The 22,545-nt window shown below is 43.4% G+C and overlaps 3 protein-coding genes across 3 annotated transcripts; 1 reads left to right on the forward strand and 2 right to left on the reverse strand.

Moving 5' to 3' along the window:
- The first annotated feature begins 670 nt into the window (after nucleotides 1-670).
- Nucleotides 671-2,706, forward strand: NUPR1 (nuclear protein 1, transcriptional regulator). Its single transcript, XM_072417259.1, has 3 exons — nucleotides 671-855; nucleotides 1,811-1,963; nucleotides 2,329-2,706. Exons 1-2 carry the CDS (start codon nucleotides 753-755, stop codon nucleotides 1,954-1,956), a joined length of 249 nt encoding a protein of 82 aa, XP_072273360.1. The 5' UTR covers nucleotides 671-752; the 3' UTR covers nucleotides 1,957-1,963; nucleotides 2,329-2,706.
- A 274-nt stretch (nucleotides 2,707-2,980) lies between these two features.
- LOC140334948 (uncharacterized) lies at nucleotides 2,981-10,555 on the reverse strand. Its single transcript, XM_072417253.1, has 12 exons — nucleotides 10,078-10,555; nucleotides 9,646-9,757; nucleotides 9,431-9,524; nucleotides 8,989-9,043; nucleotides 8,754-8,894; nucleotides 8,150-8,310; nucleotides 7,926-8,024; nucleotides 6,871-7,016; nucleotides 6,204-6,375; nucleotides 5,999-6,111; nucleotides 5,178-5,262; nucleotides 2,981-4,774 (listed from the first exon to the last, which is right to left on the reverse strand). The coding sequence occupies exons 1-12, from the start codon at nucleotides 10,193-10,195 to the stop codon at nucleotides 4,718-4,720; spliced, it is 1,353 nt and encodes a 450-aa protein (XP_072273354.1). The 5' UTR covers nucleotides 10,196-10,555; the 3' UTR covers nucleotides 2,981-4,717.
- A 1,170-nt stretch (nucleotides 10,556-11,725) lies between these two features.
- On the reverse strand, nucleotides 11,726-21,627 carry LOC140334949 (sulfotransferase 1C1-like). Its single transcript, XM_072417255.1, has 7 exons — nucleotides 21,119-21,627; nucleotides 19,968-20,096; nucleotides 19,789-19,886; nucleotides 19,122-19,248; nucleotides 13,841-13,935; nucleotides 13,586-13,766; nucleotides 11,726-11,962 (listed from the first exon to the last, which is right to left on the reverse strand). Exons 1-7 carry the CDS (start codon nucleotides 21,288-21,290, stop codon nucleotides 11,850-11,852), a joined length of 915 nt encoding a protein of 304 aa, XP_072273356.1. The 5' UTR covers nucleotides 21,291-21,627; the 3' UTR covers nucleotides 11,726-11,849.
- Between the last annotated feature and the right edge of the window lie 918 nt (nucleotides 21,628-22,545).

Raw genomic sequence — 22,545 nt, forward strand, 5'->3', positions numbered from 1 at the left:
CTGTTCACAGATAAAGGTGCACCGTTCTGCAGAGCTCCAGGTAATACTATTCACAGGTAAAGGTGCAATGTTCTGCAGCGCTTCAGGTATTACTGTTCACAGGTAAAGTTGCAATGTTCTGCAGGAAGATTGAACTATCCATCTCATAAAAAGATGCAATGTCCTGCTGCTCATATGATTTCAATAAAAGATGCAATGGTCTGCAGACTTACAGCTCATGCCAAGCACCTTGTTAAACAAATAGTCACACTATAGGCTCTTTGCAGCACAAGTGCTGCAATGCTCTGCAAAGTTCTGCTGTCAGAGGTGCAATACTCTGCTGCTTTATAACATGACACACATGCAGAGCAGCAAGCAGCTAGGGAACACTGTAGAATTCTGAGGTTGGATTTACATCTCTAGCATAACACTAGCCAGTTGTGCAATGCTCTGCTGCAGTCCATGTATCTCCAGCACAGAAGCAGTCAAGGATGCAACGCTCTGCAGAACATGAGTACAGAACATATGGATATCCTGCACAGAAGGGAAGCGATGCTCTGCAGAGGGTGGTGTTGGGATGGTGCAATCCAATGTAAACAAACATAATCTGATGCAATGTGAAGGTGGAGCGACACCCAGCTAGGAGGAGTCAAGGTGGAGCTACACCGACTATAAAGAATCAGAACAAAGACTCCGGATCATAACAACTCCCAGAGCGAAGAGAATTGAAGACACAACAACCACCGTCCCAGAGACCCCTGAATATCGCCAACATGAGCAGCTCCTACGTACAAGCTGAGAAACTTCAGCCCACCGACTTCGAGGTGCGATACTTCGACGACTACGATTACTACAATCTGACCGACCGCTACGCCCGTAAGTCAAACACGATGGATGGGGATGTGTAGATTTTATGGGGAGAATGTAAATTAAATGTATTGGGGAATAATGAGCACCAAAAATGTGGGGGTCAGGGGGTTCAGCTGGAAGAAGGTCCGAATCTAATCTGATGTTTATCCATAAATACCCCACACTGCCAAATTCCATTTGATCCAATAAGTGTTAAAGTTCTGGATCCGCATTGCCATTGGCACATCTAGCAAGGGGTGCCCAGGTATCAGCATCGTCCAATTAAAAAAATCCTTCCTATTGTGTGATACTTCCCCCACCTCCTAGATTGTAAGCTCTTGTGGAGAGTCCTCTCCTCCTCCTGTATCTGTTGTTTGCAACCCCTATTATTGTACAGTGCTGCATAATATGTTGGCGCTATATAAATCTTGTTTATTGATAATAATTGCATGGTGGGTAGTGATTTCTATGGGAAGCTTAAAGGAACCCCCCAGGGCACTCCCTCCCTTCTTATGAACTGATGAGGAAGAAATACAATTGCCCCTTTAATTTGCATATGATCCCCCACAACCCATTTTCCTTTATTAGGGATCGCATCAGGCTGATAGGAAAATTGGGGCAATAACCGGGCAGCCACAGGCCACCAGCTTAAAAAAAGCCTTTCTCTGGCTTTATGTTGCGGGTCACGGGCCTGGAACAAGCATGTGTATTGGGAAGTTAGAATCAATGTCTATTGTATTCAAGTCAATGCTGAAGCTGCAGGATGGGCACAACGGCCAATACACGTAGGTCAGAATACATGACTGATGTGTGCCATGAATAACTAAGAAGATGACTTATCAATGGGCATTGTCAGCTGAATGGGGTATAAAGCATTTATGAGTATTGGATTGTGTTATTATTTTGTATAATATATTGTATTGTTACAATGTTGCTATTTCCATATATGGTCAATAACCCTTTGTCCTCTGGCTCCCTCTAGTGCCCACTGCTGCCAGAAAAGGGCGCACAAAAAAAGAGGCCAGAGAGAACACCAACCGGGACAGTCCCTGCGGCCACGAGAGGAAGATCGTAGACAAACATCAGCGCACCGAAGCCAAGAGAAAAGGCAAAGGAGGCAAGGAGTGAGACTCAGGTGAGTGCCGGGGAGAGGGGTAGTTGTTTAGGGCGGGGCATGGCTGGGGTAGGAAAGGTGTATTACACAGTGGCATTGTAATGAGAATATAGTACTATAACAGGCCTTTGTATGGAAGCTGGGACAGGAAATGAAGACAAATTTCCCACTTTCAATATAAAGGGCTGCCATTGCCAGTAGAATGCTATTTGCCTGGCTGTCCTTGGCACCACACAGACCATTGATTTCAGAATCGCATATTTGCCCCAGAATAGTGACTTTTAAAAGTAATGAAGCGGTTGGATAAACATGGCAGCCTCCTTCAGGTTCACTTTAAATCCCATTTAGCAGTATTCGGTTCTGACCAATGATCTTCTTCCCCGCAGGATAACCTCTCCGGACGGCACCAGGGCGCACAGACCGATGGCACGGTACAGACTCAGAGATCTCGGAGAGCCAGAGCGGGCCGACGCACCCGTCCCCCGCTCACAGGGTAGACGTGGAGCAGAGAGGGAGGATGGGCACAAATCTGCTGCGGAGCATCGCTCCCAAGAACCACCATGAGCAGCAGAGCATCGCTCCTGCCAGAGCGGCCGACCATTCCACCCGCCCTCCTCCCAGCAGCGGAAAATTCCGCAGAGCATTGCGCTGGGAGGAGGCGAAAGGTGGCGACTTTCACAGTCCCTGAATGGATACCGCATTAACCATTTCATGGTTGTAAAGAAAGTTTTTGTAGATTTTAGCAAATAAAGAATTAAACGTCACACGAGTCTGGATTTATATTGTTGTCATATAAAAAACTCAACTCTGGACTTCTGGTATAGGAATGTTATTCTGCCATCTGATGCTGCAGAATGTGGGCGGGGCCTGGCTGTCCCTCTACGGACGGCACCGCATGGGCGGGTTTACAGCGGCACATTGGCAGAAAGGGAATTTGTCCTTGAAGGAACATGTTCTCTTGAAATGTCCACGAGGGGGGAGGGTTGTAATGTCACCAATTTTATAAACCATGAGAATGAGAACACAAATGAGCCATAATGGAAAATAAGTTATTCATTTATTGTCTTGTACAAAAGCAGTACATGAAGAGGATCACATGACTGGGCTAACTTTTATTATTAACATAATTTAAAAAGAGTACCTGTCATTCCAAAGAGGCAGCCTAAATGCATAGGCCAGGGCTGTCCAACTCCAGTCCTCAGGGGCCACATCCAGGAACCAGAGTCATGTTCTGACTTTTTGTAAACCATTCCTTAGTAAAGTTACTGCTGTGCAGATCCTGGCCCCGGTAGACTGGGGTTGGACAAACCAACATGTTGCTCCAGGAGGAACTGGCACTGTGGCAAATTGTAACACAGCGCCATTTACTGCTGAAAACGAGGCCGAAAATTGTGCCACTGTGGTCTACGGCAGACAGGTACACTGCGGGGCAGAGACGGAGTGTAACAAGGGCACCCCCTTCTGACCAACGACATACAATACTGGCAGTTATAGGAAGACGACAGGTAATGTTCACAGTGATTTTTGTCCTGATAAATATAAAGGCACTGCATTGGGGGATTCTAGTCTCACAATCATAAATCACATGGTCCTTCAGTCGTTTTATGTTGGCTGCAGACGACATAATTGTATATAAACCATATGCTATCGGTAGCAACCCAACCAAGATATAATTATTTATGAAAAGTATAAACTGTAACAGATGCACCTTACAATGTAATTACATAGAATGCTGGGTTACTGGGCCCACACCAAGACAGTCTATGGGTATGGTGCCACCAAGTCTGCAACAGTCTATGGGGATGGTTGATCCTGGAGTGATTTTGTTGACGGGGGTGGCACCAACTCTTGGACATTCTATGGGGATGAACAATCCTGGAGAGACTTTACCCATTGGGGTGGCACCAAGTCTGCCACAGTCTAAAGATGGTTGATCCTGGGGTGGCACCATGTCCATTACAGTCTATGGGAATAATTTCATCCTGTTGCAAAGTTGCCCATTGGGTTGACACAAAGTCTCCTGTATGACTTTCCTCATGGAAAGTTACCGTCACAGGAAAAAGTTTTCACATATAATACTTTGCTATAAAGCATGCTGGGTTTCCAGTTTATAAATCATTATTATAGGGACATCATAGCAGTGATTTGCACACTAATGCAAATACTCAACTCCCATAACCAATGCTAGTTCCAGGGCAAGCAGCATATCCTGCATGATGCTAAAGAAAAGTGCTCTGCCCTGGAACTAGTACCACACACAGGAATTGGGTGACAGCCTCAAGGATTGGACTATAGCCAGGGCTAACCATGGAGCAAAGAGATTTGCCAGGTTACAAATCAGCTAAGCTTATAAAACTGATCAGTGATTAATTACCAGAAAAAAAGCCTCATTCACATCAGATCCTGTTGTGCTTTTGATCTAAGAAGACATAAAAAAGCTTCTAGAATTTCACAAAGCCATTCCATGCTGCATGGAGGGTGTGCTGACCTATGCCCTGTACACATTGCAGATATAATGCTACCAAAATGTAGCCACTAAAGAATGCATCCGATGTGAAGAAACCCTTTACTAGGAAAGGGGGGGGGGGTATATATGTCAATGGGGCCCTTACATTCCAAAAACAAAATTGAGGCGTATGGAAAGTGGGGACACCTGGGGGGAGTGGGCAGAGTGTTTATGGGTGTAAATCTCAGATGGCCCCCTATGATAGGGCAGAGGTTAGTAGTGTCTGCTGAATGATGGGTTGTGGGTTGATCTCAGTCCTTATCCGGTAATCAGCTCATATCATGCTCACCCACGCTTTGCTTCAGATACTCTTCATATAGTTGTTTCTGAAAAGGTGAAAGATATAAAAAAACAAAAGAGATGAGTCAGGGAAATATGGCTGCAGAGTGTTACTTCAGTTAAAAGATCACATGGAAAAAATATTATGAAAGCTGCTGGAATTTTTTATTATTAAAATTTAATATAATTATAGTGAATGTTAAAGTAAAACTTTTTAAACTCCATTAGTCTCTGCCCATTCAATTCATCCAACAAGAAAGTAAAACCTGACCATCATCATTCTGCGGATAAACCATTGGAATCACGAGAGATAACATGCAAATCTACAGCCGACATTTCACATTCTACCATGACTGGACAATTCTACATTCCCAGCATTATGGTTGGCTCATTATAACACAAAGGAATCTGCATGTGAATTAGTAAAAGAATATTTAGAAGATGCGTCACCTTTTTCTCCATCACCACCTCATTGATGTAAGCATGGCGGTCCTGGAGGTATCGTCGCTGCTTCTTGCTTAGAGTTGGACGTGTCCTAAAAAGAGGTTTAAAGACATTTTTAAGGTATTGACATTGTGTGGGAGTCAATAGAGTCTAAGCTTCTGTGATGCGAGTTCAAAAATAGAGAGAAGAATGTCAGCTCCTTTAGTGCAGAAACTAATAGAGGACTGGCTCAGTGTTCTCTGTACAGCACTATGGTATATGTCAGAGCTATGAAAATGTATTTTCGGGGACATTGAAGTGTTAGAGTGTCAGCTCCTCTGTACAGAGACTGATGGGACTGGCTCAGTGTTCTCTGTAAAGCACTATAGTATATGTCAGAGCTATATAAATGTATATTATCAGTGTGTGACTGTGGGGGGACATTAGAGTGTCAGCTCCTCTGTACAGAGACTGATGGGACTGGCTCAGTGTTCTCTGTAAAGCACTATAGTATATGTCAGAGCTATATAAATGTATATTATCAGTGTGTGACTGTGGGGGAACATTAGAGTGTCAGCTCCTCTGTACAGAGACTGATGGGACTGGCCCAGTGTTCTCTGTATAGCAATGCGGTATATGTAAGAGCTTTATAAATGTATAATAAAAGTGTGTGACTGTGGGGGGACATTACATTAGAGTGTTAGCTCCTCTGTACAGAGACTGATAGGAATGGCTTAGTGCTATATAAATGTACAATATTAAAGGGTTGTGCACCATTTTATGTAAAGTATAAATTTTGAGTTTAGGTTCACTAAGAATTACATAATGTATAAGGAAGAGCAACTTACCTGAAGCATCTCTGGGCTAACAGCAGGAACAGAATGGCCAACAGTGCAAGAATCAGGAAAGTATAAAGTATGTAGTCTTCCGGCACCAGGGACCAAAGGGTTTCAATAGGGGACTAGGGGGGGGAGAAAAAAAATAAAGGTTCATGAAATAATGAATAGTAAATAATAATAAACACACACAAAATGAAGCATAATTCCTGCTTACTAGGTACACTGCCAGGGTCTCCGCTCCAGATGTACCCAACAGACTGGACCAGATCTCCAACGGTATGGACCCAAACAGGGCAGAAGCAAAGAGGAAAAGGGGAAGAAGAAAACCAGAAAGACCAAGGAGACATCCCCGAAACCGAGAGCGCCGATTCTTCCACACTGTCTCACTGTAAATGAGAGATATAAAGCTCAATATTCATAGCAGACCAACCTAAAGCGACAATACCTCATTAATCAGTTACATCCACCTGCAAAGGATTATGGGACATCGCTCCCTGGTCCTGTATATAACTATTGATGCAATGTGCCAGAGTTAGGCTGGGTACACATGTGCAATAATTGTCGTTGGAAAGGATCTTTCACAATCCTTTCCAACAACAAAAGACTGCACAATGCATTAACAAGCTCTGTACATACAGCACCATTCTGCTCTAAAGAGAGAGGAGGGGGAAGGGAAAAAGGGGGGAGAAAGATGGAGCGGCACTCCCTCCCTATAACTTTCATTATGGTCCTTCCTCGTCCATGGATCCATCAGGATGGTTGTCGTAACTATAGACAAGAAATGCTGTACACACACCAGATTCTCGTCCGATATCAGACCTGAGCCAATTATCGTATGAGAACCATCTGACGTGTGAACGTAGCCTTAGCTATATACTCACTCATCTTCGTGCAGGGCATTGTCAATGCTCTCTGTCAGTTTCTGGCAGTCTCTTCCAATCGTGTTTAATGTAGTCTGGACTGTCTGAGTGATGGTCTTCTCGATTGTTTTACACACCTCTTCGATCTGATTAGCGCAGCGGCTGGGCTGGAGAGACATGAATGCATTAGAGGTGATCATAGTTACACAGTAAGTCGGGTTGAAAAAAAGACCTAAGTCCATCCAGTTCATCCACTTGGGAAATAAACATATCCCAGATATAAAACCCCATGGACATAGGTGATACAGAGGAAGGCAAAAAAAACTCTTGGTACAATTCGCTCCAACAGGGGAACAAAAAATTCCTTCCTGGTCCCATGAGGCAATCGGATGTTCCCTGGATCAGCAGTCTCTGTTATCTTTACTTTAAAGCTTTAATCCCCAGTTATATTCTGTGCTTCTAGAAATCATCCAGCTTTTTCTTAAAGCAATCTATAGAACTTGCTGAAACTACTTCCTGAGGGAGCCGATTCCACATTTTCACAGACCTTATGGTGAAGAATCTCTTCCTTATCCGGAGCTTAAACTTCTTTTCCTCCAGACACAAAGAGTGCCCTCTTGTTCTTTGTAATGATCTCAAAGTGAATAATGGGGAAGAGAGTTCTCTATATGGACCGTTTATATATTTATACAGGGTGATCATATCCCCCTTATACGTCTCTTCTCAAGGGAGAATAGATTCAGTTCAGCTAATCTCTCCTCATAGCTGAGCTCCTCCATTCCTTTTATTAATTTACTTGCCATTCCCTGCACTCTCTCCAATCCCACAATGTCCTTTTTGTGAACTGGTGCCCAAAACTGGACTGCATATTCCAGATGTGGTCTGACCAATGCTTTGTACAGGGGCAGGATTATGTCTCCATCCCTGCAGTCTATTCCTCTTTTAATACAAGAAAATACTTTGCTAGCTTTAGATATTGCAGCTTGGCATTGCATGCGATTAAGTCTATGAAAACATAATAACCACATGATTAGAATAAATGCCAATGATGCTGGCAGGCAGTGTTAGATCCTCACCTTGTTCGGGTTGGGAACATAAATGGTTGGCATGTCGAAGCCGCATTTGTTCAGTCCGGGTCTCTTGCATAGCTCCTGTACAATCTGCATCAGCACCCTCTGAAAAACAAAGCAACATAAAAAACTGAACCTGTCATGCAGGGCACCTAGCTATAGGCTAAAGATCCTTAAAAGGACAATAAAGCAACCAAAATGTATTGATTTGTATGAAACCCCTACAATACCTGGCGGTCACTCTCTCCTCCGGCCTCGTCTGCCTTGCTCAGGTAGAAGCGTAGCTTATCGCCATGTTTATCGTTGATCTTCTCTACGATGTCCAGAGTGCGTTTACACAGTGCCTGACCCATAGGGTCAAAGAAAACTAGCACCAGGTCACATAGCTCTCCTAAGGGAGACACGGATCAAATTATTACTTATTGTAAAAAAAAAAAAAAAATAATTTCTAGATTTGTAATAAAATACATAAAATGTCACATCCCCCCCTTCCCTTCTTCAATCCCAAATGTCGCAAACAATTCTTTTTCAGCTCTATCCACAAATCTTTGTTCTTTTATTATAGATTACACTGTACTTCCTCCCTAGATTGTAAGCTCTTCGGGGCAGGGTCCTCTCCTCCTCCTGTGTCACTGTCTGTATCTGTCTGTCATTTGCAACCCCTATGTATTTGCAGCGCTGCGTAATATGTTGGCGCTATATAAACCCTGTTTATTATCAATATTAATATATTGCCCCTTTCAACCTAGACAAAATTAAATGTCACCCTGAGGTCTCTTTAAATTTTATTTCATTTTTAAATAAATGACTGTTATGTCAATAATATTCACTGACCTAACCACAGGAGGGCGTTATTCACATCAAAAGGGTACTTCATGTCTCCATCTACCAGCCCTGGAGTGTCCACAAAAGTAACAAGGCTGAACTTCTTCTGCCGGGAAGTGGAGATCTCAGTGCAGAGGTATTCAGAAACGCCTGCAGGGGAGAGAAGCGAGAAGAAATATTTAAAGGGGGGGTGGAGAAGAACGGCCAGCAAGGCATGGCCTCGATATGAAGAATCTTCTCTCACCTTCGAAAGACTGCAGAGGTTTGAAATGAGGATACAGGTGAAGCGTGGCATCTCCCTGTGTAAATAAGAAGACGTATAAAAAGATTAGATGATATAAAACCACACCCTGAAAACAAGTCCAGGTCATTTATTTCAATGAGGTTACATTTGATCTACTGAGGGCCACACCTAGCTAATCAAGAAATCAGAATAAGGCAGTTTGGTAATTACTAATATGGGGGGAAATGGCTGGAGAAAGGGGCTCCAAACATATGGCAAGGCTTGCAATGTGGGGGGGGGGAGATACTCATGGAAGCGAGAGAGCTCAGGTAGGAAGTTACCGATTGATTACTATCAGCCCAAGCAGGGGGTGGGGTGGTAATGAGAAATAAAGACTTCATTCTATCATTGCAATGCAGCCCAGCAATGACAATATGAGCGGCGCTGTCCCCCGGTGACTTACAGTGAGCGTCTCCCTCTTGCGGCCGCTTGTGATGAAAGTGAATCCCTGCGTCTCGATGGCGACTCCCGTCCTCTGGATATGTTCCTCGATGTACCTGAGCAAAGAACCGACACACAAATCAGCAATGGAGGCCGATAAGAGAGACCGAACCCTGACACGGCTCTGATGCCGGCATACAAGGGGCACATTGGGAGGTCATGTGACCAGGTTCTCACCAGTTAATGAAGCTGCTCTTCCCAGCTGAGTGATTTCCCATTAACATCACTGTGATCTTCTTGCGGGGAGGAAGGAAGGTGAGGCCCAGGTGGGTGGCCAAAGAGATGAGACCTTCAGAGAGAAATGATATTCAGCCATTCACCATTGTCAGGCTGTACATTGTATAGAGATATGGGGGTCACCATTGTCAGGCTGTACATTGTATATAGATNNNGGGGGGTCACCATTGTCAGGCTGTACATTGTATATAGATGGGGGGGTCACCATTGTCAGGCTGTACACTGTATATAAATAGGGGGGTCACCATTGTCAGGCTGTACATTGTATATAGATGGGGGGGTCACCATTGTCAGCCTGTATATTGTATATAGATGGGGGGTCACCATTGTTACTATTGCCATGCCATACAATGTACATAAATGGGGTCTCACCATTGTCAGGCTCGGTGTACAGGTTGTGGCAGTCCCTCAGGATCCTCTCATTCACAGATATGGCTCCTGACATAGAATCGGCATTAGCAGCCGCTCGAACCTTCACTTTCCCCGACATCTTTCCCTGGGTAATGAGCGAAGCGCCGCGCTGCCTGTCGGGAGTTGTAGTTCTCGCTCTGCTCTAAGTGCAGGGAACAGCAACTCAGAATTCCTACACTTCCCACCACACCCCGCGGTGCACACGTGGCCTGACCTGATACGTGTCAGGGTCACAAAAGGCTACTGTATGCGGCTGACAGCACTTCCGTAGATGAGGAAGTAGCTGGGTAGCCATATTGGTTCAGGGCAATATTGGTAATTTGGAAAGGAGAAAATATAGGTGGTCGCAGAACTGTCGCTTAACAGAGAACTGTATGTGTTTATAAGAGACTGGAATATCCTAGGTGGGTAGAAAACCACAGGAAAAGTAAAGGAGAGGAGTAGCGGGTTTAATGTAACCAAATAGTTAAAACTGTGTCCCTGGAAAACTTTCTTACGTCTCGCGTGCCATAAGTCCCGCCTTCATGTTGATATTATTTGCTGAGAACCTTGTCATTCATAATCTTTCATCCAATCAGAGCCTTCCGTTCACTCAGGCGGTGTAATTTGAATGGCCATTCAGTGGTATAGTGGACAGCTTGGCCTGCAATCTGAACTCCAGGATAATACAAAAGACACCAATCCAGGCAGCTCTATATGCAATAATCCTAGGCAAAATAGAAAAAATGCAAGAAAAATACTAACTGGTTCTTGCCGGTTATGGTTGCTGTCTATTCTGGGCCTCATAGAGAGATCTTGGAAGAAAACACAGAAATGTGTTTCTGCAGGAATGTTTTTTTGATATTGCAGCATGAAGCGTTTCATCGTCCTGTACAGCAGAGCTGGAGTGTGAGCAGAGGAAACAACCTGAAGACCCAATCACATCAAGAACCATTCTTATAGGGGGAAATGGCAAAGTGACAGATAACAGCTTCCTCTCCTATCTTTATAGGAGGGGAGTATCCTAGCCTTGGTTAATCCGCCATATTGGACCATGACATGCCCTCAACCACAGCTATTTTTTTTCTCATGGGGATGGGGGGGATGCAGCAGGACACCTTCCACTCTTCCTTTCGTCTCCCTCGAGCAGGGCTCATTCGCCCATACTGTCACCTGATCCAATCATGACTATTAATTATGAATGATCGCCTCCACGGGGCCCAAGGCTGCAGGTAGACCAGGTCTTAGTCTTAAAACTCAGCCCAGATGTGCACGACATTCTGTCCTTCTGATTATTATTTTCAATTAGAGAATAAAGAATTCCAAAACTTTGGAATTCTAATCAGATGTTCGTACACACAATCGATCAATAATGATTAACATGTCTGATTTCTCCAAGAGCGCACTTAAGGAGGTGGAAGATGTACCAAAGCACAGGAGCCCGGACCCTACCTAGCCAACAGGGGCCCCCAAAGGGTTACATCCTATAAGGGATCTTGATTGGTTATATCCACCACTGGATTGCTCCATGTCCGACGACATCAGAATTGCTCCATGTCTGCGCCCAATCATCAGATCAGGAAGGGACCCCGGAATCCAGGTGAGAACCCATAAAGACAACTACTGGTGCTTATGGCCCAATATATTTTTATTTATTAGTTTGTTATTCTATACAGAGAAACAGAAGATGGCGAGCAGGTCTGCAAGTTTGTACCTTACAGGTCAGTGAAAATGGAAGCGCGTTCCAATGGCTTTCACAGCTCCGTGCGGAAAATCAAACCTTTCCCTTCCATCCTTCTCTCGTATTCCTCCTTGAATAATAGATTTTGGGAGACGGTGAAATGGTTCTTCCAGTCCCCTACGATACCTGAGATAACAGAAAAAGACAGGATGATGTTTCTGAAGATTGTTTTTTCATATTCACAGTCCGTTTTTGCCTTTTTTTAAAGAGACCCTGTCACCTTGCCTATTTATGACATAGTGACAGGGTCTCTTTGGAGTTCACACTTTTATATTGCTCCCTCTGGTGCTCTCCGGTCCTCCGTTCCTCCATCATAACCAATGCAGTATACCTATCATGGGCACCTGGGTTTCCTCTGGGTACATTTCTAAAACATGCAGGTAGGTTAATTGGCTTCCCCCAAATATGACCTTAGACCTGGTGTTGGCAAACTTTTATGGCCACTAGGCCATTTCAGGGGTGGGCCGGAGCACACTATGCCAGAGTCCCGCCTTAATGGCTCCCCCCACCACCGGGGAACGCCCCCTGAAATGAAATCCCTCTCCTCCGTATGCATTGTGGAGGAGAGGGATTTCCCTTCAGGGAACTTTTTCTATTTACCGCTGCCTATGTTGATACTTCCGCCGCTGCAGTAAATAGGGAAAGTACCCTGAAGGGAAATCCCTCTCCTCCACAAATAGGGGAGCAACAGCAAGGAGGCGGCACCGGAGCTCTGGCGGCTCTGGTAGTTCCTAATGCCCCCTGGCATCGGTCAGGGGCGTTAGGCCGGAACTTACTACCGGCTAGGCCGTATCGGGCCTAAAGGTCGGAGTTTGCCGACCCCTCACTTAGACTGTATTACAGACATATGTCTATGGTAAGGACATTAGATTGTGAGCCCCTTTGTGGGACAGTTAGTGAATGTAACTATATACTTTGTACGGCGTTGTGTAATATGTCGGTGCTATATAAATACTGTGTAATAATTAATAATAATACCTGGTGCTTCTGCACATGGCAGGGAAGGGCAGTTGACCTATCCCTATTATGCAGTGCTTGAGCTCAGCAGCCAATTGCCAACCTCAAACACTGTCACATAATGGAAGGGGTGACCTCATCACTCCTTGTAAGTTCTGATACTGGGTAAGCCAATTCACACTGTTGTACTAAAGAAATGCTCTGGTGCTAGGCTGTGCCATTCATTAAGAACAGCACTCGACGCATCTTCTCAATGCATTAGCATTGTGGTGCAGCTGATGTATTGGTGATGTACAAAGGTGCATTGGAGAGAGCTGTGTTCCTGAAAATATAATATGTTCAAATTGAAGCTCATGAAACAGATTGGCTGCCCTAGCACCAAGGTATAGCAATGCATTGGGTGGGTGGGTGGGTGTATATGGTGGTGGTGGTGGTGGAGAGGGGTTAGTATCAAGAAATCATGTAATTTTAACCCAAAATGGACAAGATGACAGAGTCTGTTTAAGGTCTACTTCCTTTTATTTGCCTCTTTCTCTTTGTCTGGCTGTTATACCCATGACAACTCTGTACTAAGATAGGAGAAACCAAAAGTCCCTTTGGAATCCTGGAATGATCCCAACAATTCACAGACAACTGATATGCAAATTTAGACTTTTTGTCAAAGGTCAACAGCCAATCCCATTTCTTCATCTCTAACCCTCTCCCCAGCCATTGAGCAGTCACATGACCATTGGAGGTAAGACATGTGGGCACTGACTATGATTGTGTTTAAGTTTTATAGTAAGGATGAACCTTTTCTCATGAAGGGTGAGATAGACTGATCCATGACAAACGATGGTATAGTGCTGTAGTTCGCCATGGGATTGTACTTCATGGCCTGGAAGGTTGTGTGCTGATAGATCTTCTCCAGGAATTCCTCCGAAGGATCTTTCCCCAGGAACTTCATCACTTTCCAGATCTCACGCTTCGGATCCTGCCAAGAATAAGTCAGTGAATGGGGGCTTAACTGAAACATAACCTGCATGTGTCAAGTCAGCATCTACTCACCTCAATCATGTCCTCGTAGAAGATGTAAAGCACTTGGTGGTGATCTTTGGCCTTCCACCATCCGAGTACGTGGTCAAACCAGCTTCCCCAAGGCACTAATAGAAAGAGACACATTTAAAGATCACAATCACCATTTCTCACAGTGGGCATGGATACTGGGGATCCTGGACCAATGGATATGCTCAGGGGAGAGGACTTATTTCTGGAGCATTCTATGTTCAGCTAAGTTTTTGAAAGTAAGCAGCACTCCTAAGTAAAAGAAATGCTCCATGGTCAGACATAGGAGAGGTACAAAGTGACCTTGACCTTCCTCAGCCAACAGGAGCCCCCACAGTGACCATCAACCTTTACTTCTCATATATGAATGTAGGATCGAATCCCAGTGAAGATTCAACTATACATCTTGATTTATCTCTAGCTAAAATGTTCTATTATATTGTATTTTTATTTGTTTTTCACATATATACAGCTGTTCAATGTCTACACCCCTGAGGAAGCCAAAAGGCGAAACGCGTCGGATTACAAGAACTCACGTTCTCATCCTACTCACAGCTTGAACGCTTTACGGTTAATCTTCATAGTTGCACTGTGTCTAGATACATTACCTGAATCCCATGCTATTTTGAATTGGGGATGAGCGAGAAGGCCTCTGACAGTCTCACAAAAATTTCCTCGAACCTCCAGTGGGTTCGCAAAATTTCAGTGATCGATTTTGCGAATTCCAGTCAATGGGCCGACTTTAAACATTAATAGTAAAGCCCCTTTACATGTTAGAGCCACCAAATTTGCTAGGTAAAGGTAGGAGAAAAGTTCCAAAAGACCTTGTGGTTTTTCAGAAAATGGCAAGCACAGTGACAGCAGGATTTTTGCATGATTGACAGCATCCAGAAGGCAGCATAAATATTAGGACATTCAGAAAGGGTGAACTCAACCCACTAACAACAGTCCCTGCCCTCAAAACAGCAGGAAAACCCATTGCTATTTAATGTATGCACTCCTATTGAATTTACGTAGCTGCATAATTTGTTTACACTATATAAATCCTGTTTATTAATATTTAATAATCGTTAGCTGGCATCACGAGCTTGATGACATGTGTTAGGAATGACACCCATAAAGTTGTGGAAAAGTAGTGTGGTGAAAAAGATGACCCAGAGACTGAGTGTGGATCAGCGAGAGCAGTAGCAATGTGTGGCCTCCGGTCAGCTGTCACAAGGGAGACTGCATTGGTAAGAGTCATGGAGAGCTGGGTGTAGTGCATCGTCATTGCCACCCAGAAGTGTACAATTTTAGTAAATGGAGTACTGACTGGTGGCAGCAGCAACAGCATGAGGAGGAGGGGGTGGGCCCTGAGACAGTGCAAGGGTGGCATTAGTAACTGGCATCTAGAGCTGGGTACTGGGCAGGCAGTAACAGCATGAGGAGGAGGCAGTGGGTTCTGGGACGGAGCAAAGATGGGGTTAGAGGTTGAGGCCATCACCTATATGGACAGTGTAGTAGCTGTAGCTATTGGAGACATTGCTGTGTAGGGGACTGCCTTTTCTTGTCTGCTAGCTGTAACTTTGAAAAATGTGGCATGGACATCATTGGTAACTGACATCTAGAGCTGGGTACTGAGCAGGCGGCAGCAGTAACAGCAGTAGGAGGAGGCGGTGGGCCCTGAGACGGAGCGTGGACAGCATTGGTAACTGGCATCCAGAGCTGGGTACTGGGCAGGCGGCAGCATCAGTTACAGCAGGAGGAGGAGGTGGTGGGCCCTGAGACGCAGCAAGGACAGCATTAGAGGTTGAGGCCATCACCTATATGGACAGTGTAGTAGCTGTAGCTATTGGAGACATTGCTGTGTAGGGGACTACCTTTTCCTATCTGCTAGCTGTAACTTTGTAAAATGTGGCATGTGGCATGGATAGCATTGGTAACTGACATCTAGAGCTGGGTACTGGACAGGTAGCAGCAGTAACAGCAGGAGGAGGAGGCCGTGGGCCCTGAGATGGAGCATAGATGGCACTGGTAACTGGCATCTAGAGCTGGGTGTACATCGTCAATGCCACCTAGAAGTGTGTAATACAATTTTTGTGAATGGAGTACTGGCAGACGGCAGGAGGAGGAAGCAGCGGGCCCTGAGATGGAGCATAGACAGCATTGGTAACTGGCATCTAGAGCTGGGTGTGATGCATCATCAGAAGTGTGTAATACAATTCAAGTGAATGGAGTACTGACAGGTGGCAGCAGGAGGAGGAGGCGGTGTGCTCTGAGAAGGAGTAGGGACAGCATTGGTAACTGGCATCTAGAGCTGGGTGTAGTCCAACGTCAGAAATATAACTGTACCAAACGGTCTTCTTTGGTAAATAGGAACAGGTATCAAATACTAAAATATCTGTATTGGGGCTCCCTGGTGTTTGCAATCCCGTCTAACTCACGCTGCAGAAGGCTGACATTTATTTGCATTAGTTTCATTACCATTTCTTTATGGAGTACACTTCTGGTGAACATTTTCTGAGCTGTATTATTGGGAAGACTATCAAAAATACAGCCATTAATGGAAGATTGCAAGGAGTTTTACTTGGTGTTTATGCAGATCACACTGTTATCCTGATTAAAGTCAAGGATTTGAAGACTGGTGAAGCTGTGCCAGGAGCAAGGCTGTTTCTTGGGCAAAATGTTCTAAATGTGGAACCAGTAGAAGACTCAAGAGGTTGAAAGACATTAGAAGAAAGATTCTGCATCTCCAGCACCAAAAGGTGTTGAGCTTGGGAGCTTCTGGCCTGAACATATGTTGCTATAGAAAACTGTGTTGGCTGCAGGTGGGCACAAGAAATCATGTTTACCTTTTTGACATCCTCGCCATGGGACTGGAGTCTTTAAAAATGGTCTCCAAGTGGTGCTTGAAGACAAAGGCATCCTAAAAGTCACCCACGACTGTTGTTGGCTAGGAGATATTTTGTCCCACCAATGTGGTGTGTTTTTGAATAATGTTTTTGATGCACAGGTGGGTGATGTGTACTTGTTTTCTATGGAGACTGGTGGTTTTCTTCCTCATCGAACATCTACTGTGAAGGAATGTTTGATTTGGTATCTAAATATGCCGTCTGCACAAGTACATTTCTTGAATATCAAACAAACATTGATGGAGCAAAATCCTAATAACCCTCTATTGTCTGCTGCTTTGCTGAAAGTGTTGTCTCTGGAGGTATCGCACCTCTTAGATTTGCGTCAAGCTATGTTGGATGGCATGCTCGCTGACTTTACAATGTTAGTTGACAGCTATCTTAATGCTCATTGCCTAGCAAAAGCAGATGCTTTAGCTGTGACTGAGAACTTATGCTCTGAGCTTCCCAAAGAACTTCAGCAGTTTTGTGTCCTACAGCAAAATAGAAGAGAAAAGGCTTAAAAAGAATATGATGTTACCAGCCATGGAATCCTTGTGAGATAAAAGTAAACAAGGCCATGATCTCTAAATTCCTCTTTGTTTTGAGAACCACAGAACAATATTATATTTGGTCTCTCATATATCAGCTTACTGGTAGGATTCATAACAAATAATTACCATTTGAAAGGAAGAGAACTACTGTAATAATGATAAAGTTGTATGTCTGCCTAAATACTTCAGAAAGTCTTGGATAGAATTTATTTGTTGTTTTTTTTTATTAGTACATTTATATATAGGGAAAATTAAGCACAGAACAACTCAGTGTGCCTCCACTCTTTTTTTAGTGTTCAGCATAACTTGCTAATTATTGTAAAAATTATAGCTACTTTGCTTGGTTAAATACAACTGTTTCAAATATTGGGCATTTTGTATAACACTGTACATTTGTCCATTACCAAATAAATTGCTAATGTAGTAAAAAAAAAATATCTGTATTTATTTTAAAGTAGGTCAGAAATTTTACTGTACCAAACAGTCTTCTTTGGTAAATAGCAAGAGGTATCAGACTGAAATATCTGTATTTTTTATATAGTAGGGCACAATTTTAGGGAAATACAGACATTTTTCTGGCTTTTTTGATATATAGCAAGTGGGATCAGAATAAAATATCTGTATTTTTTTGAGAGAAATACTGAAATTTTTCTGGCTTTTTTGATAGATAACAAGTGCTATCAGAATAAAATATCTGTATTTTTTCGAGAGAAATACAGAAGTTTTTTCTGGCTTTGTGGATATATATCAAGTGCTATCACAGTTAAATATATGTATTTTTTTGGAGTGAAATACAGAAATTTCTCTGGCTTTTTTGATAGCAAGTAGGATCAGAATTAAACATCTGAATTTTTTTGAGAGAAATAGATTTTTTTTCTTCCTTTTTTTTGATAGATAGCAAGTGGGATCAGAATAAAATATCTGTTTTTTTTTCCCAGAGAATTACAGATTTTTTTTTTGGCTTTTATGATATATAGTGCTATCACAGTTAAATAGCTGTATATTTTTTTTAGAGAAATACAGACATTTTTATGGCTTTTTGGATAGCTTGCAAAAGGTATCAGACTGAAATTTATGTGTTTTTTTGTACTGTAGGACAGCAATGTTTCTGCCTTTTTTGAATATTGGGGTGGTAAAAAAGAGGTAGCATCTTTAACTGCACAATCTGTATATTTTAAGATATACAGAAGGCTCCTAACCTGCCCTGTCACAATGCACAATGGCTTTTGTGAAAGATTGCAAGAGGTATCAGACTGAAATATCTCTATTTGTGGAGTAGCACAGAAAGGTTTTTGCCTTTTTGGATAAATAGCAAGAGGTAGCAAGAAAAACTGCACAATCTCTATATTTCTAGATATACAGAAGCCTTCTAACCTGTCCCTGTCACTATTCACTTCTCTCCTTGCTTCTTTCCCTCACACAGAACACGAGATGGAGTGACTAACCCTCCCTCCTTCTCTGTATGTATACCTATTCAGAGATTTCTGCTGATTGGTGCTGCTGGGCCTTACTGTGCATCCTTGGAGCAAATGATTCGCTCCCAGCCGCGCCATTCCCACCGTAAATAGTCGGCTTTTCCCCTTGTTTGTTCATCGAGAACACGACCTTGTGGCAAATCACAAGGCCGTTCTCGCTTATGTTCGGTAAGCGAGAAGGGCTCAATTCGCCGTGAAAGCGAATTTAATAATCTCGCTCGCTCATCCCTATTTTGAATGGGCATGGGGAATTTTGATTTATTTCAATATGTAACTTCCATATATACACTATTTTGAAATTGTTAATACACTTGACGAATATTCAAGCCCTGTTCTCTATCTGTCTTTTTCATCTATACATACTTTTCTTGATTAATTTACTCACCATTTCCTGACAGAAACTTAGAGAAGTAATCCTCCCAGTTTCCAGGGTCCGGGAGCCCCTTGTTCATCCTCTGGAAGTGGAAGTATGAGACCATGATATCTTTTGCATTCCTAGCAATGTATATAACCTGTGAAGAAACGGGCAATAAGATGAAAGAGCACTGACCAGACCATGTCTACAACTGCCAGACTTTTGTCTTCTTGAGTTTCCCATCCTTAGCTATCTATGTGAAAGCAACAAATCAAAAATGTTATTTTACAATCAAAGACTTTCAGAAAGCAAAATACAACCCATTGCTTTACATTTGTATTTTCATTTCTACAAAGTTGGGTTCTGAGTGGAGTGGTGGTGGTTGGGACCATTGTCATGTTTTTATTTTTCTCTGTACCCACTGGTGGGACTTGTTCATTTCTCTTGTCCTGGGTGGCCATTGTCACTAATACTAAAAGAAATCCTCAAAAACATGAAGAGAATAGAATTCTTCCAATCTAGTATTTTGTGACAGAGGAAAGTTCATGGAGCATAAGTTCTAACTTAAAACCCAATCTGGAAAACTGGCCAAAGAAGATTTCAATTTTTACACAATTTTTTACATCTTTCTAAAGCAGAACATTTATTATATATAGATATGTAGCATATTAAAAGCTTTCCTCTTGGCTTTCCTCACCTTGCAGTCCTGGTCCCAGAATGATGAAGGAAGAAGGTGAACCGGGAGGTGGGTCTTCAGAATTCGTGGGGGCTTCATGCTTTCTGCTAACTGCAGCCCTTAAACATAAAGTAGTTAGGGGAAGTAAAGCTTCACCATGTTTCTCTCATGCCTCAGAGGATTCCAAAGCTGAAACTCACCTGACGGAACAGGTTTTGGGGCAACGGCTTCAATGAAGGGGTGTTTGTCATAGGTTGGTGCTCGACGACACTTCTGAACATCACCATCTGTGAATATCATGTCGATGATCTCCTGCATCCAGGTGATACCTAAAGGCAATGGCACAAAGAGGAAAAGAATATTAAAAAAGACAACGGACAGGAATATTGTGAAGTAGACACCCAATAAGGACCTTTTAAGGCACAAGTATCATAACCGAGTCTCTTAAAGCACTACCCATTTTGAACTCTGCACAGCAGCGCGACTTCTTGCCCAACTGCAAAATAAAACTATTGGTGCCTCTTCTTTTTCCCATTTGCAAAATGAAGTTAAAGCCATAGAAATGGCACAGAGGTAGACACTTCCTATTGCTTTGATGGGGTCCTCACAGGGTCGGGAAGACTCCAGTGGTGGTGTAGAAATACCATGAATGTGGAATAGAAACAAGACCTTCCAAAGAACCTGAATGCAATGGTTGATCACCAATCTTGATTCCCAGAGGAGGTCTGGGGAGGGTCCCAAACTTAAATGGAATGGAATTCCAATTTTGTCCTGAGAGAATTTAAAGGCTCATCACTTCTTACAGAGATCACAATGCTCCCTCCAACAAAAACTTCATCTGCTTTTCTCTGAGGAAGGACCAAGCCATCTTTTTTGGCCGTCATCCAGAGTCACCATCTACTAACTGGAGAGAATCTCCTGTAGGCATCCTATACCTTTACAGGAGAACGTCTTGCCATAGTTTGTGGCACCATCCGGCATGCCATGGTTTTTGGCAGCCTTTACACAGACTGACCTAATGTAAATCCACATTTTTTAAAATAAATACATTGCCTATGAATGATTGTGTGATTGTTGCTTCCTATTAGAAGGACATAAGATCTCCATTAGGTTTGATTAGCCTTTGTATCTTGTTTTCTAATTTGATTTCCTGATTCGGCTGATGATTCAAAAAGATACAACTATTTATTATTATTATTAAACAGTATGTTTATAGCGCCAACATATTACACAGCGCTGTACATTAACTAGGGGTTGCAGATGACAGACTTATACAGACAGTGATACAGGAAGAGGGGAGGACTCTACCCTGAAAAGCTTACAATCTAACATGATTTTACCCCTTCCATACCTGCTTTTGGGTATGCAGCCACCAGGAGGTCCTCAGGGTGCGCCCGAAAATCAGAAATATCGCTCCATGTGTCACATGTCCTTTGGTCCAGCGGAACCCCTGAGATGTATCCAAGCGAAGGTCTCTGCATGACGTAACCCACAAAGTGCTCCGCATTTTGCTCAAAAGCCATGGCGATGGATTGAAAAGAAAAGAGAAGGAGCTGACCTCAGGAACAGCGAAAGAGTTGACGACCCCCCCAATAGATGACTGATAGAAAGGAACTGCGCACAGGGGTTAAACAAGAAGAAAACTTCTCCAAGGGCTCTGGATTTGGTTACTATGGAGAAACTCCAAACACGAATTCATAGAAATTCTTCCACCAGTCCCTGTTCCCCTTGTCCTCTACACAACGCCAGACACTTAATCTTGAAAGCTGCAACACATGCCAGGTTCCACGTAATTGTATCTTCATTCCAAGTTGTTTTGCTTCACGTACCGATCCGATCGCCTGTTTTTGTTTATTCACCAAGCAAGGGAATGTCACATTAAATATTAACTTTTTTCATTCTGGCACAGTGACAATAAGCAGGTGATCTCTGCGTATTTGCTTTGGGTGTTTGGCCTTTACAAAAATTAAAGAAAAATCTAAATATACCAAATAAATATTGTGTATATATATATAAAAGAAAACACGTTCCTTTAAGCTGCGTACACACTGCCAATTTTTGTCGTTGGAAAGGATCTTTCACGATCCTTTCCAACGACAAGGGAGTGCACGATGCATGAACGGTGCTGTACATACAGCACCGTTCATGCTCTATGGAGAGGGGTGGGGGAGAGCGACGGAGCGGCACCCTGCTGCGCGCTCTCCCCTTCACTTTCATTACGATCGGCTGTCGTCCATCGTCCGTGGATCCGGCAGGTCGGTCGTCCGGACGATGGACGACACCGACTGTACACACGGCAGATTTTCGCCCGATAATTGGCCGATGCCGATTATCGGGCGATAAAAATCTGACGTGTGTACGTAGCTTTAGTCAGAGACTTTGCTTAGGCTGTGATTGTTGTCATCAGTCTGCTGCAGACAGGAGGAAGTGTTTCCTCAGGCTCCTTTCTCTCAGTGATCAGACTGCAACATTGTAACTTTGCAACAAGTCATAAAGTAAAAGGCCACAGCAGGGGCTGATCTGTATCAGGCATTTATGAGTACAGCCGACAACCATACAAGCATCAGGATTTACATGACTGTGTCACCTGAGTTTGCCTTTCAGTCCATCGGCCACCCTGAATGATGCATGGACAAAGAAGGCACTGTCAGAAAATGAAGGCATTGCCAACAGTACAGTGATTTGTGACCTGGAAGTGTTGCACTAACACATTGAGCATGCTGCACTTAACCAGAAATCATAAATAATTGTTGCATTCAATTTAAAGAAACCACAATG

This window comes from Pyxicephalus adspersus, chromosome 7 (genome assembly GCF_032062135.1).
Source record: "Pyxicephalus adspersus chromosome 7, UCB_Pads_2.0, whole genome shotgun sequence".
Taxonomy (NCBI): Eukaryota; Metazoa; Chordata; class Amphibia; order Anura; family Pyxicephalidae; genus Pyxicephalus; species Pyxicephalus adspersus.